General features: G+C 32.3%; 1 protein-coding gene across 2 annotated transcripts; it reads right to left on the bottom strand.

Moving 5' to 3' along the window:
• Positions 1-1,149: 1,149 nt before the first annotated feature.
• On the bottom strand, positions 1,150-17,133 carry LOC102800824 (mitofusin-2-like). 2 transcript variants are annotated; one of them, XM_085491258.1, is made up of 18 exons: positions 17,068-17,133; positions 15,980-16,192; positions 15,385-15,508; positions 14,841-15,003; positions 14,381-14,505; positions 13,612-13,720; positions 12,690-12,797; positions 11,314-11,467; positions 10,026-10,093; positions 9,689-9,810; positions 9,131-9,257; positions 8,635-8,739; positions 7,907-8,009; positions 6,842-7,059; positions 5,742-5,894; positions 5,015-5,211; positions 4,455-4,589; positions 1,150-3,616 (listed from the first exon to the last, which is right to left on the bottom strand). In XM_085491258.1, the coding sequence occupies exons 2-18, from the start codon at positions 16,158-16,160 to the stop codon at positions 3,547-3,549; spliced, it is 2,262 nt and encodes a 753-aa protein (XP_085347384.1). In that variant the 5' UTR covers positions 16,161-16,192; positions 17,068-17,133; the 3' UTR covers positions 1,150-3,546. The 2 variants fall into 2 exon arrangements, with proteins under 2 accessions (XP_085347384.1, XP_085347383.1); XM_085491257.1 differs by having other exon boundaries at positions 17,019-17,127.
• Between the last annotated feature and the right edge of the window lie 6 nt (positions 17,134-17,139).

Raw genomic sequence — 17,139 nt, 5'->3', positions numbered from 1 at the left:
ATTGCATGCATTGTCACTTTCTTTCAAACCATTTGAATTTTTTTTTTTAAAGAGTGTTGCACTGTTGAGACTCATTGTTGTATTTCGCACACAAGTGGCTTGCATAATGAATGATTCTGAATACTGAATCGAAAACCATGGATTTGAAAGCCATTCTGGCAATATCAAATATATTATTTTGTACACATGTATTTGTACAGTGTGTACCGAATAATGGCACTTCCTCGGTCACTTCTTTGTCTTGTCAATGAAGTCTTGTTAAACTAGACTAATGATCGGAAAATATGAATTCCTTACAATCAATTGGCGATGATGTTCATCAAAAGTTGGATACCCTTATCTGTTTATGAATGTACGTTTTATTATATTTGTATATATACTATGTAACAATATATTTTATTTCGATCTTGTACACTAGTATTGACTAACCTTATTTGTCAAATAACCTTATTTTTTCGACATAAATGGCAACAGACATACATTAATACTTATTTTAAAATCTGAGATACCACAGTAAGAATGTTCAATGTTTCAAACCACCGTTATGTCAATGCATTGGTTAAATCGAAAAAGTATATGGTTCCAATATACATTACATATAACTTTAGAATTGTAATTTTTTTTACCTGAATTAGTATTGCAATTGTTTCTCTATTGTACTTATCGGATACTTCTGCAATAAATCATTATTTAAACTACCTCATGCCAAAACAATTGGATCTACATTTGTGAATAAACAGAATTTCTTCACAGCATTACAGTAACCATCACTGCTGAATAGTATTTGTGAATGATGTAACAAAGTATTATGTCAGTAATTAATATTAGGAATTTAACAATATTAAAAATTCAAGTAGGTTATAACAATTTTAAAGTGGCCACATTTTAAAATCAATATGGTTTTATAATAGGAGTTCATTCCAGTTTGCAAATAGTCAAAATACTGAAAACCAATTAATTGTTTTCATTCAACGATTCTTACAAATACAAATAAATTAGTTGTAGCTACTGGATAACACGTCGTATTATTTTCAGAAGCAAGGTTACAATAGTTGTACTATCTTTCTCAAGTATGTTATTTAACATGGACACACAAGAAGTGCTTATTTAAAGATTTATTAACCCGGGAAATAATCGCATGCACTTGACTTCTTACATAGCACAATGATTTTATTACGTCATTGCAAAAACAAAATACAATCCATTTCTGGTTACTTGCTAAACTTGTAAATGCTAAGTACAATACTAGCATATGAATATTTTGCATGACACTCCATTGATTTGTTTATATATTGTTACAATACGTTATATAAAAACCTTTTACTTGAAATTCAACACTGAGGGCACTGTTCTTAAAATATAACATGATATAATGATACACACATAGTGAACTGACCATTTTTGCCACTTAATGGTTGAGAGATGCAGTCTTTATTCACATGACATTTTGAGGCAGTGCACTCAGTGCTGAAACTGGATTATATTCTTGTATCTGATTTTTTGGTCGAATAATCAAGCACAAAGTCAGATGATCTATCTAGATGCTAATTACTTTAAAGCAATTTGGTTGGACTGAAGTAAAAAAAAATATGTTATTTACACAACTACCAAATTAAAATAATATGCCATAATACAAAGACAAGTTTTAATATCAGGAAGCCAAAAGGGATTTGAAGATTCGCAATTCATTGTAACTGTCAACATGTACATTTCTATATGCAAATTTAGCTGAGAGAGCATAGTATTAAAAAATAAAACATCTGAATGAGAAAGCTCAAATGAAAAATTACAAATAAGCAAATTTCATAATTAATTCAGGAAAAAAGTGATGCATCTTAAGCAGGAATCAAAAATAATACATTCCATCATGATTCAAATATGTATAATAACTATCAATATTATTACAATTACACCACCAACATGTGTCAGGATTCCTCAATGTTGCTAGTTCAGATTTCAAATGGATTGCTGATGCTACAAAATCTCACAACCATGGCAACTCATAGCAACCACAAATTGATACCTGATATATACATTGTTTTAAAGCAGTATACAGGAAAAAACATGAGTTAACAAACGAATAGGCAAGCTTACTATATATGTACATTGCGATCTTTAAGCATCACATTCCTGCATATATACAAGTGTATTAAATGATTTGTCATTGAACTACACTGCAATTCAAAAAAAAAAATATTAAATGTCTTCTATTCAAAAATTAGATAACTAAAGGGATACTGAATAAGGTGACTTCAAAATGGCAGTTAATTTGTTAATTTCATTAGAACTAATTAATCGCAAAAATAAACTTAATCAATTATTCATGAGACATAAACTAAGTTAATTTGATGGCAGAAATTATTATTATTGAAAAATAAATACAAAAACATGTATTTTTTGGGGTGAATGATACAGCATGTTGAGAAACAAAGTAGATTATAATTTGCAGCACACCTTTATAGTTTTTGTTGGACGAAAATGAAAACGATTAATATGCACATGCAGTGATCGTTATTGTATGTATCAAAACAATCAATTCAATTCTATTAGAAAATGTCATTGTTTTATCGAAAAAATGCATTTATTACAATTACAACATTTTTTGCTCATGATAATCCAATTTATTCATCAACATGCAATACCAAACACCAGTAATCAAAATTCCATTCATATTACATCTTTAATCATTAATAAACAAACTATTAATGATAGCAGTCTACTCCAATTTATTATAGTTGCATTTTTAAATCACAGTATGGATAAACACGCACACACTTCTATATTTATGCCAGTAGCAAAGTAATTTTTGGCAAGATGTGTAGCTATAATACATAGCAACAATGTTTATCAAAATTCACAAATTTAAACTTTTAAATCCAAATTTTAAAAAAAAATGGTTCAACCTGGAATTTGCACTTTGAAATTATATGATTAGGTTTATTAATATTCAGAGAATATAAAAAAAACACATTTTGTGGTATGAATGTGCTTAATTATGAAATAATTATGACGAAAATCATGAATAAAATGAACAGATTCCCATCATTCAGATTCACACATATCAATGACACAACGTATTAATGTTTTAATAGTACCAAAACAAAAATAAACTCAAATGTTTCATAGCTACAGCTCACAGTTCTTTGTATCAGCCTGATAGTTGTGAAAGTGCATGTCTATAACCAATATCATAATAATTTCATATTCATACAGACAGGTAAAATTGGAAAAGTTATGGATTTGCTGTTGTATATTTTTTACTCGGATACAGATGTTGAAAGGGGATACACAGTTGAATACTCCAAACTATACAGGCATGCTTTAAATGTTTTGTATTGTAATAATTAATGTAATTAATATAGTAACTGGTATTTCATTGATACTAAACCTTTCATTAGTAATTGTGTAGCTGCATATTATCCTACTTAGTATATTATTTGTCAATACCTCAACATCCACGAAGTGAGGAGTCAGTTAGGCAGTTAGGGAGCCATGTTGCTGTACAAGACACAGTTAGGAAGCTCTGTTTAACAGTACAGCAGGTCTCTATGGTGAACACTCAAGATATTGGTTGATGAATGAGTTCAGTTCATTTTCCAACCAACCAGCTTTGTTTCTGTTGAATAATATTGAAATGATGTTATTAGAAACTGGTTTTGGTTTAGGTTTAGATTTAGGCCTACTAGAAGACATGGAACAAGAAGACATAATTGTGATGTCTTGTTACTGATACACCTGGAGTACATTTTTTTTAAGCTTGCTTTATATTATACAATTACTATTTATTTTAATTATTCATTTGGTTTTAATTTCACCATTTTTACTAATGAATAAAATCTACAAAATTTAAACCAATGTGAATATGTAAAATAACATAGCACTCATTGTTTCATTGTAAAACTCAGGAATTTAAAACCTAGCGAATATGAAAAAATACATACTAGTAAATAATCGATTTTTAAAAATAGAGAACGAGAAGTTGAAAAGCCAGTGCAGCTCGTAAATGGAATGGGATGCCACCCTTGTGTTCAGAAAAGTATTACTAGTAATATGTTTGTTGCCAAATTCGAGGTGCAAAAAATTGACTGGTCAGTTAGTAGAACTTGAATAAGTGAAATTTATCCAACAGCACAAATTTTCCTGTCAAAATATTTCATAATCTCTTTTATTAATTTTAGACAAATGGATATAATTTAATATTGATAACAGGTATTAATCAAAATGTTGTAACAATCTGGAAAGGATTTACGTTTATTTTATTATAGTGTAAACTGCCATTTTTTGTGAGACAAACATCATTAAGACATCAACATTCATTTCGGATATGATAGCTATCAGCAGGTTATGTGTAGAATAAAATTTGCAAAAACTTCTTGCAGTTAAAATGAAATGTTTTTAAAGTAATGTCATTTTGCAAATATTTACTGTGGGACACAACTACTGGTGGTACCTACCTTAACAATTTGGCATCATTCTGAATTCTTTCTTGTCTTCCCACTTCGTTATCTAGACACTGTATTTGTTGTTTCAGATCATCTTTAGCAATATCGATTTGATGACATAACTGTGCAAAACCGGATGACAACTCTCTGTAATGAAACAAAAAACATACATAAACCTTACCAGAAGAAATGTATTTCAAATGAGATATTGGAAAATCTGCTAATTACTGTTCAAATAATTTATTCAATAAACTTATTAACAAATTAGTTACTGCCTTTAAAAAACTATAAATTAGGAATTAATTTTATTGTGATTATTTTGTCATTTTTTTCATGTAATCTGAATTTCTTGGACTAGTACTTATATTTCTACCACAACAACTAAGCAAATCACATACAATATAAGGTTACCAAAAACTTGCCCAATTTACAGCACACATCAATGTTTAAACAGGTGCAAGTGAGAACCTAACTATAGGAGGTACCATCAATGAACAAAATTGTTTTTGTGTGTATCCCTTGGCTTTCACCCTTCACCTCCTGGTATATATATAACTACCAATAAGACTTACTGTTGTACTTGGTGACTACAATTAGAACTTGTAAAATTGACAACCAACTGCAGCCTTTCGGTGGCATATTCCACAAACTGTTTTTTGAATTTTCTTTGTTTAGCTTTGTTGGTCCAAGTTAGTCTTTCGTAGAAATACACAGCACCATACAGTCCACACCCAACAGCTAGCAGACGCCATCCCACTGCCTTCCAAACCTAAAAAAAAAAAACATGATACAGTGTATGGTAAGTACCGGTATGTTATATATGTGTGGAAGAGGTAATGACATCGTAATGGACAACAAGAATGAGTGAGAAACAAAGACAAGTTAAAACAAATGTTGAAGGTATGATCATGTTTCCCCGAGAGATGTTTAAAATATTTTATCTACTTCTGGTCAGATGCACATGATAGTTGAAAAGAGGCTGTTCCAGATTTTTTTTGCCGATTTCTGCTGAAATACCGGGGAAATAATTCATTTCATAACAATCTTGAACATCTCATTTTTTAGGCCAATGCACACATGCTATTTGTCTTGCTTTGTAAGCATGAATAACTGATTATTATTCATATATCTTATGCAACTAAAATGCAAGTACCTACATTAAATAAATTAAATATACTAGACACAATTTTGATACAGTAATTAAAACAATTATACCGGTAAGTAACTTTCATTCCCTTCACATGTGAAATTGACACTTACTGCATGCATGATAGACTAGGCAGGGGGGTATTAACTTACAATTCCAGCAATAACGATCAACCCCATGGATGTCTGTGATGTGAGTGCAGCCAATCCAGTCATTACAGAGACAGCTAAATCATCTTGATTTCTGGCTTCTATAATGTCTTCTGGAGAAGATGAATATGGCACAGTAGATGCAGGTTTGGGCATCTACAATAACAAGAACATTTATAGTTTACACATTAGGGCATACCTCCAATATGACATCGCAAGTGCAAACTGATGTCAGCACTGAGGTGGTTTCATTCATTTCACTTGCAATGCAATGGAGGTTTTAAATTACTGCACAAGCATCTGCGACAGAAAAGGGGTGTGTGGTTGATTTTATAAACCAGTTGTATTTGAGCATGTTTTACTCAGTTTTCCACAAGTTTAATAGACATGTACATGAATGTTGACCCCAGAGACATCTAACAAAAAGATAAACTACATTTTGTCCATGTTCATTGTGCATTTTTGAATGAAAACACAAGTTTTCAAATTGTCATGAAAATTCGTAAACTTGATGTGAATGCCTATACAATCTAAAATAAAAACATATTCTGAAGCTGCTACATTAAATTACCAGCCTATCCCTCTTGGCCAGAAATGAATGAACTGTCAATCAACTGCTTTCACATAGGGGCATGGTAGCTTAGCAACCAGAGAACTAGAAAATCCACCATTACATGAATTTTAGAATGCCACCATTACATTTTTTTTAATATATGCGCACACTCAAAGTATATACAAAATAAAATCAATGGGAACTTCAACATTGTTGACAAAATTATTTTCAACCAAATGTGGATAATGATAATTTGGTTTTGAAGTTTTTGTTACAATTCTTGACACACTCCATCTCTGTCATGTGCGTTAATTTTAAGTAAAGCAGCCAAAGATATAGTTGATTACAGTGGCATGAATTTGTAAATAAAAAATAAAAATAATTTTTTTTACATTTGGCAAAAGCATATTCAGATACAACTTTTCGTCTATGAAAGATCAATCACCATAACCAGTCTAATATCTGCATTTGACTTCAATAAACAAGCAACAGTATTTCTAATTTTTCAGTTCATAATATTCACTGCAAGACTGTGAAAAAGGTCAATTACCACGTGATCTAACCCCATTAAGGCTAGTTTAGCATTTTTAGGTCCCAAGAATCTATTCACTAGTGCCGTCCAGCCAAGAGAGAATTTGAACTCCAAGTCTTCTTTAAAATCGCCACAAAGATGACGACAATCAAGACGATAACTCAGGTCAAAGTCACTGCGTGGGAAAATGATATCCACTGATTTGTGTTCTTCTGGTAGTAGTGCACTCAGTCGTTCTGTGGATAACATGTAAATGAGTTAATACATTTATTTATCTGCACACAACATACCAAAGACAATATTTCTGCTAAATACTGTAAAGGGGTTAATTATTCATTGGGTTTTAATTTCGCTGACTGGACAATGCAATAAATTAAAACCCATTGAATATGTAAAATTTAGCATAGAACACATTATATAAATAAAACCGTGAATTCCACTGAATATGTCTCAAATGGTAAATCAGCGAAATTTAAACCCAGTGAAATTTACTCATTTTACAGTACTTATAGTAGGATATTATAAGGTTATGATGAGAATAACACAAATCGGAACAAAAATAGTACAGCGTTCATAGCGGAGGTGGATGCAATCATGTACTGTCTTGAAGGCATACTTTGTGGTATCCTCATGATATCCTCAATATTAAGCATCTTTACTTGATCGTAGTCATAATGTAGTGAGATATAATGGCCGGAACAGAGAACAAGTATTAATGACTACATGACATCAGAGCGTTCAGTGTTCGTCCAGAATATTTTATTTCAGCTACATGCAAAATTGTACATGCATATAATGTAAACAAGGATAACTCTTCGAATTTGATGCAAATATGATGTACATTTTTTTTAAAATAAGGAACATGTTTTACTCATGGATGAATCATATTTTTTCTGCCAAATATACAATTATGTTGAATATTTTACCTTCACTTTTCAAAATTGTTTTTTTGTTATTTGTGCTAATATGTAAATGAAAAAAATTCCATGGTTTTACATTTTTATGTCAAAATCATCATCAGCCAATTATCATCAGTTTCCAACCCCAAAAAGTGAACTACAGTATTAATTTTGACATCTTTACCTTTCATTTCTTTGCCTGCCACTGATACTGACAATGTTAAATCATTAGAGCACCTTGCAGAGATATTACGTCCAATACCTTCCTCAATATGGTTCTGTAATTCCTGTTATAATTTTACAAATCATCAAATCAGTTAATTTCCTCTATTTTTTTTAGAAATACTGTGTAAAATTCCAGACTGTACAACAAGTATAAAATACAATGTTTGTTCACACAAAACTCACGACGATAACTATAAATTTAAATTTCTAATTTGATGGCTTTCAGAGGTACTAAATTTTATGAAAGTTATTGTAACTCTGTCTAAAAATAACCACTGTGAAATATTCATATTTCTGGACAGTGTATGATGAGAATTTGGCTGAGGATGTGTGAGCTGAGCTGTGAAAGGGATCTGGCATACAATGAAAATTCCACATGTACATAATTCAACATTCTGGGGTGTATTAAAACACGCCTTTTTTTAATTATTCGGATTATGATCATGAGATCAGAACCTTTCAGCAAACCATTAAAAATATGTTATTGTAGGTTTCTAATTTGTGTTAAAATTATTTTATTTTTCAATGACCCAAAAACAAAAGAAGTCTATAATTCAATAATGATTTCAGTATCAGTCAACATCTAACATGTTATCACTTTGAATCGGCTTTTTTTGGAAAAGCTCTCAAATACTCTGCAGAAATTAACAATTTAAGAGTAGAATAAATATAAGCTTTATTACTTACGTCTTTGTAATGTTTGACTACCAATGCATCAGGATGGAAAGGTTTATCAAATTCATCAACAAGTATCGACAATCTACGAATTTCATCAATTAATGCACTGGAGACCTGCAAAATACAGAAATACAGTATGGCTCTAAGGCATCTCCCCAAGCAGGTTTATTCAGGAGTTGTACTGGTGAACGTATCCCTAGTTAGAATCCACAGGTACATGTGCTTAAGTGTGCAAATGTTGACCATGTATACATCTCCTCATTTTGTAGTGTTTGAACTTCATCTACAATGATGTAAGACAATCATGGTTGTTTGGGGTGAATTTAGGTACAACAAAAATTTGAGCATTTGTGAAAAAGTGCTTCTGAGCAAATATGATAATGTAAAAGAATTTATAGGCCTTCAGTGTTTCAAGATGACTCATGGTCATATCTCACTTTTCTCTCCACAACCTTCTTCATGTCTTTGTATGGGTATGTCAAGATAACTCAGGGTTATATCTTACCTTTCTCTCCACATCCTCAGCCAAATCTTTGATTTTATCCTTGCTTTCCTCCGTTAATATCTTCAGCTGATGCATCATGTTATTCAACTGATCACTTTTCTCTTTACGTTGTTCAATACAATCCAATCTGAGAATAACAACACAATTATATATTTGAATATGAGTGATAAGGTGCAGTGTCCACAGGCCCAATAAATGCATACCGATAATCTGCCATCTTGAAAATCTTTTCTTTTTATTTTTTTCGTTCAGTGTTATTTTTTGTCCCAGTAAATTATACATGCATGTATACAAATGTTTATCATGTTATTCACATTTATCACGTTTGACAAGTTCGTCCCAGCCACTTTTAAATTGAAAGTGTTTAACTACTGTAAGAGAGTGGTAAATGCTATTTAAATTTGGATTAATCATATGATCACTTTCAGTTTCACAACAAACAACAAACAAACAACCCCTGGTAAATATTCTGTGCTACACAATTTTAGAGATTTTTTAAACTTTGACTAACAAAACTTGTGAAAATCTTAAATTTTTTCAGATATTCAGATGACTTACCTTTTCTTTGTGGCAGCTTGGTGTATTTCATCCATAACACTTCTGAGGTGTTCAACTATCTGCATCCCTTCTTTGCTGTGCTGTTCAAATTTGGTTTTCACTGCAGTTTCAGAAATAGTTTCCTGATCATACCAAATACCAAAACAATAAAATAAAGATTCAACAAATAAAAACAGTCAGTTATTAAATTCACATGATAGAAGTAGGTTCTGAACTGATTTTTTTTTTTTTTCACAAGGGAAATGTTTGTGACCATGTTTATTGCAATATTTTCAACAATGTTAAATTTGTTTCTCTCAATAATTCGTTATTTATAGTTATTAAACTTCTAACTTACTTCAAATTTTCTTTCAAAATTCTCAAAATCAAATAATCTTGCCTGGTATCCATCTGCCAATGCTCCACCTCCAACAAAAAAGACATTTCTCTATTTACCAGACTGGTGTAACTAAAAGATGTTTACAGGTAATTTAACAATTCTAATAAATTTGATGTCAGGTTAGGTCGAACTGACTTAAAATGTAACCTCATACTACCTGCCTCATAGCCCTGTTGTCCAAGTGATTGAGCAATAGGCAACTCACCAACCCACATTGAACCAGCGTGGTGAATTACAGTTCAACCCCACAACATAATGAAGCTGTTGTGGAGGCCGCCGGCCAGCAGTGGCGTGAAAGGCAGAGATGATGATGATGAATAAATTTGAAATCATAAAATCATATACTAGTATATTGGCGCCTCATTTCTATTTTCAATATACAAAAAGGCAATTATTATGGTCAAAACAAGAAGAATTTCATTTCAGCAGATGAAGTGTCAACCATGGCAATATATGTCATGTGATCATCGTCAAATCAAACCGACACTGTACACCAGATACTGAGAATTCAGCAGCGATTTCCTATGACTCAATTAAAAAAATTATGTTTTGTAACAATTTGAGCAAATGTCTAAGCCATTCAATTATCATAAATGCTAAGTATATATAGGTGTATTATAAATTCCTATTGACAGGTTTACACTATTGATGCTGCAGGTCGGCGTCTTCTACACTGTGCAAGGAGTGCCGGGAGTTTGTTCAAAATTTTGAATGTTTGTAAGTCAATCGTCGGTGCACGTATTTTACGGATATATCAAATCGTTTCAGGGGCCTATTCACTAAATAATGATAAATGAAACTTAGAATTATTGTAAGAGCAAACTGGCCCCAAAATTGCACGAATTTACAATAAGTTTACGCTGTTAGTGTCTGGTTTGGAAGGCGTTCTACGCGCAATTTTATCGTGTTCAAGGGCGTTCTATTTTGGGACTAGTTGAAACTGGAAGTTACGCAGGTACTTTCTAACTTCAAACACAAATTTGAGAATCGTTATTATGTGTTAGTTTCTGTTATTTCAAAAATTTAATTATTTGTGACATTGATATTTCACTTACTAAACAGTATTCCACTAAAATACATGTACGTGATTAAAAAGCAACTTAAATAGGAAAAAAAGTTATCAAGTACTGTGTAAAAAGGCGACAGAGCGCTATTTTAGCCAAACTCGGCTAGTAAGGCGCCATATGACACAAGTCTGTGCTTGGACAGTGCTTACTGTGACGACACGACAAGGTTTACCACTCACCCGCTTCAGGCATTCCTTGTACTTTTTGTATTCTACAACACAGTGCTTCCTTAGCTGATACAAAGAATACTCTGTCCTCAGCTTGCTGCTTTGTAATCACTTTCAGTTCTTCTACCAGAAAACCAATGCTTCTTTCTAGATGCTGTTTCTTCACCTACAGTGTTTTAGTTATTAAACAAAATTTGTTAACGACTATTAATTAATTTAAAGGCACCCATTTATGGATATGTAAGCCCCATCAATTTGTTCTTACAAGTCAGTCATTAATCAAAAATCCAATCTTCATTTGGTTTTTCCCATCATCATTGAATTGGACACCAATCTTCCAAAAATATCTAACTCACCTCACCAAGGTAAGCTGAGCAATAGACAGTATAGAAGAAAGAAATACAACTGAGGAAAACTTTAAAGAAAATCATTGTCTGTTTTGTTCAAGCTTGACTGGATATATGTAAATTTATAATTGAAAAAATCACAAAATGAAGTCAAAAATATCAGGAAGTCAAAAATATCACTTTTTACCAAAAATAACAAACATACATGTATTCATCAAAATTAGAGAACTGAAGATACCATCACAAAATTAATAAATCTGAGAGAGGTCCACCTGAGGTACCTATCGGTATGTATAATATCAAAGTAATCAGACTTGTGTTTTTTAAAAATAAGTTGAAATTATCAATTACAAAATTTCCAAAATTAGAGAATTAAAAATATCATCATGAAATGAACAAATCTAAGAGAGGTCTTCCTTTAGTACCTATATGTAAAATATCAAAGCAATCGGACTTGCGATTTTCAACAAGAAGTCGAAAAAGTAAAAATTAGATGTGGACGACGGCGGACAATCACTCATATATGAAAAAGCTCTGCTTGGAAACTTGGAAAATGGATGTTCTTAAATTATTGATTATCTTGTTTTATACCCCTCTCACCATCATATAGACATAAAATATAATGTAAATAGCTGTTAAAAAAGTTTCCAGATTTTTGGTCAAACAGTCTGGGTACTGAGACGAATATTTATTAATTTTTTTGCTAAAATATTTGAAGGCTCACAAATTTTGCATGTTTAAATCAACAAAGGGTGCTGGGCAGTGGTGAAATAAGTGGGGAAATAAATCAGCCCACACATTATTTGGTGGTGTACATGCTGACCAGAAACAGTAATGCTAACATTTTCTGATAGGGCAGATGTGTAAGTGCTTATGACGGAACAAATACGATAATATAAATGATTACCGGTTTATAGGTATTTCAAGATGACCCAGTGTCATATCTATTTTTTTTTTAAGACCAGCACTTTCAAGATGTTTTTCCATACTGGTTATATGGTATGACAGAAAAAATAAGACTGTATTACAAATCAGACTTACATCTTCCATGGAGTCTGGTTCCGAAGCTGAAGCGTCCCAGCGATTATTCAAAATAAAGATGTTAGGTTTAGACAGTTTCTCAGCTACCTTGTGGAAAAAACTTTTTTCCTGGAAATAAATCATTCACAAGTGTTCAATTATTGCAATTATTAAATAAAAGTTGAGCATGTTTTCTATCAGAATGTAAACTGGATATCAATAATGAAGTACAGACTTGTATTTGTTTGTATAAGATTTCTGTCTACGCACTTTGTGATCTCTTGTTGCTTGGTAACTGTACCTGTGCACTATTGCGTAAATCATGATTTCAAGTACAAAAGCAATCACCATGACTTTCTCGATTTACTATTGTAGCTTTAGTTTTGTACTGAACATGTTCATTTGTTATGATTGGGATTATTTGAAATTCACAAAATGTTCGTAAAATATACATATTTATCCCTACACATCAATTAAACAGTAATACATGTATAATTTGTGACACCTGTGACAAAAAATGTAGATTACAAGACATCAATGTGTGTGGGGTGGATCTATTAGTCTTGCGAAGAATGGCAGTTACACTGTAAATCTATCATAAAAACTGGTTATAAAAATTGCAGGATAGACTTTAGATGTAAATGGCCAACATCTCATTGAGAATGAGAGTCTCAATAATCTTTCTGAACGGCTTTTGCGGCCCACGGTAGAAGCGGCCAAACTTGCAAGGGAGGGCGAGTAAACCGTACAACCAAGGTGACCATGCCGTGACCTCAAACACATGAAGTAATTTAGAATGACGCGCTTTGTTTTGATTGATGAAAGCAGGGCCAGACGTAATTCGGGAAATTATTGCCTCAATGTGAGGGCGCACTTCCCATAGCATTACAAGGCTGAAAAAATTTGTCCTTCCAGTAGATATTAATTACAGTGTTATACTTACAGTTCTCATTAGAGTGGACTCAGCATTAGCAACTAATACAAAGACATCAGCATCCAGACAATGGTCATCAATCCAACTATCTAAGTCAGCAGTTACATCAACACCAGGACTGCACACAAATACACAGACATTTTAATTGAATTCTTACAGAAGTCCATTTCACCAGAATATTATTTTTTAATAAAGTGGTAGGATTTAATCTTTTTATAGCCAGATGTTTTCCTATAATGGAATTATGTACATGAATGTCCCCTAATGCCTAATACATTTACTAAGTTCGAATGAAAAATGCTTAATTTCAACAAAAAAATTAAAACTAAAAACACAAACATTTGGCCTTTCAGAATCTGATCATCACAAAAATAAATGTGCACATCTGTGACATGATGTATATTTAAAGTTTGAAAATTATTAGTCTAGGCATGTCAGATAATTGACTGTGGAACTGCTTTCACTAAAACATGCAACCTCCAGTCGGCCATTGTGAATCAGATATGAAAAACAAAATGATGTGCATCAAGGTTCAATATTTCAAGTTTGAACGAAATCAATCCATCAATGGTTTTGAAGAATTCTGAGCACAAAGATGGCTGTCATTCTACCATCTTGATTTGGATCATAAAACAAATGTATCATAACACATGTATCCTAAAATGTATGATGTATGCTTGGAATTTGAAAATGTGTGCCTGAACATATACTAACAATGGTGGTGAAAAGGCAATGGTTGTTGGCACACTGCCAAGTATAAATAGATCATGTGACTTACCTATCCACCAATACCAGGTCGTCTTTCAACAGTGCACACCTACTACTGGGCCAGAAGACATGAATAAGACTACTCTGGTCTGCTAATTTCTCATTACTCAGTGCATGTGCTAACTGGGAGACACTCTGGTAAGATAAAGAAAATACAGTTTTAAAACAGAGATGTACCTATGTAACCATATATTTTCAATGATGATGATAAAGATGGTATTTAAAACATCATGTCCATAAAGCTTATGATTATCACTGTTGTTAATTTTGTTCATTCACAAAATATATTTGTTTTTGACCTAAAATTCAACATTTCTGGTAAAAATGATGGGAGTTTAAATGCTGTCATGTTAAGAAGAAACACCAGGTGATAACCTGAAAATGTAAAACAATCAAACAAAGGTACATGTACTCAAACAGACACATATAATTTTTGAATAAACATAGCGGAGTTCAACTTATTTACTTACTCGGACATTTCTTCGTTCGTTAGATTGTGGTATGATGAGATAAGCTTCAGACGTATCACTGCCTTCAATGCTCAGAAAACAATCTGTAGTGTGACCAATACCAGTAGGTAATACTTTATCTTTCAGCATGGCATTAATCACTGTACTTTTACCACTACTAGTCCTGCAATCAAACAACAGCATTGCATCATTACACTGTTGAATCCTCACACAATTTTTTGTTTGGACTTAAAACTAATGCCATCACTAATCCTTTCAAAATTGTGTTGTCCAGTTGCCGTATTTGAATTTTAATTAAATTTAATTTTAAACAATATTTATAATTTCCTATTGGCTACAGGACTTAATCAAATTTTATTGAATTTAACATTATAAAAACAGTTCAGTAATCAAAAATTAAGAATATTTTAGATAATTTGTAATCTAATCTTCTATAACATGATTCTAAATTTTATAAACTTTGCTAAAATAAACAAGTTTTTCTAAAAAAGAAAAATACTGACAAGTATCATGAAAATAACCGCAAAATGACAAAATTATATACCTGCCAAAGAAGGCTACTTTCATGTGGTCTCTGGCCAACACCTCCCCAATTCCCTCAACTTTGACTTTGTGAGCTTGAACTTCAGTGGCATGGTCACCTGATACTTCCACAGACTCGGAAATTTCTGTTGAGAGAGCAAGAAGTCTTATTCTGTGAGGATTTTTTCAAATTTCAAATATGTTGGAAGCACATTTTGTTCTCTAACTTAAAAATGCTTTTAACACTATGAGCACCATAATTGTTTCCAATTTCATGAATATTTATACAATTTCTGTTAATTTTTTATTCAATGGATACAATTTTTGATGAAAAAAAATATATAAACAAAATTGGTGAAATTTGACAAAATTTGACTTTAGAATAATTAAATACGCTGGAGGCAAATTTCGCAACTTTGGAATATGTGTTAGTACTCAAATCCTTCAATTGTTCCAGAGTCATTCCAGTTCTATGCAACAATGTTACATAAGAGGTTTTCCAGTAACAGGACTAGTGTGCGACAATCAGAAACAGAGCTGATTGTACCTTGTAAAATACGTTTTTCTGCTGCACACTGATTACAAACTTTTAACGTGAAAGCACAATCGATACTTACCCTCTAAAAATTTAACGCTTTCCTCCAAATGGGAAACAATCTGTCGAAATACATCGTTGATCTGTTTTTTGGCTTCTACAAACCGCTTCAATGGTGAATGCACGTCTTCCACAGGTTGGTACGGCATACTTTGATGAGGATGGTGTATCGTATTACTTCGTTGTAAACTTTTTGTAGACATGTTAATTATTCCTCAAATTATGTGGAAAGTACCTGTTTTAGGAAGAGAAAAAGACTCATGAAGAACAATTGGCAAATAACATTACCCCCAATGCAAAAAATTTCATTTGATCAATTGCAGTGGATTACATTTGACATTTACTTTTTGAAATGTTACATTTGGACTAGATATTTATGGGCCATCCTCCCCACTCTTCCCATAAAATACATTACTATACATAGACATGTAAGCTATCAGTTGACTTTTTTAGATGTGCTAATAGGTTATGTTGTACAATGGGAAGCTCAGAACAACCATCTGACTTCTAAAGAGTGTGCATATAAGCATGCATTACTAGCAAGTGTAAAGTTTTACAGAGTTCACAATAGTATTTTTATTATATGTTATACTGTATGTTCATCCCAAATATGTTTCAATTACAAAAAAAGTTGCTCCAAATATTATGATGGGGAACATGTAGACATTTCTTCTGAAAATATAGTAAAAGTTTCTTAGGATCCCCATCCCTCCAGTGTCCCTCCCCCATTTTAATTATATATGCCCTATCTTCAAGACCTGTATAGTCATCTGGAACATATAACTTTAACAGAAAAACACCTGGGGATATTCAGTTTGCAAAGAATATTTACATGCATTTTATACCAAAAACGGAAAGTCATATTTGAAGAGGTTAATGAGCGATTATAGTTATCTTATGTCTTCTTATACAGAGTACTTGTAACGTCGCCGTGACATGAATAATATGATAACACTGATCATCACTACGTGCACACTGTGACGTACTTTGACCAAGTGCTGTTCTTCGCATACATTATAGCATCACTAATAATTTGTATTAAAACAAAAAACTGTGCGTACCAGATGTCAGACAGCGTTAACGTATAATCCTAAATAAGACGCAAATCACCTTAAATCAAGTTCATTGCCCACGTGGGTAAAAACCATCGACCATTTAATTCGTCTCGTTGGGAATGACCCC

This window comes from Saccoglossus kowalevskii, chromosome 16 (assembly GCF_978046115.1).
Source record: "Saccoglossus kowalevskii chromosome 16, keSacKowa6.1, whole genome shotgun sequence".
Taxonomy (NCBI): Eukaryota; Metazoa; Hemichordata; class Enteropneusta; family Harrimaniidae; genus Saccoglossus; species Saccoglossus kowalevskii.
This window is presented reverse-complemented; position numbering and strand designations above follow the sequence as displayed.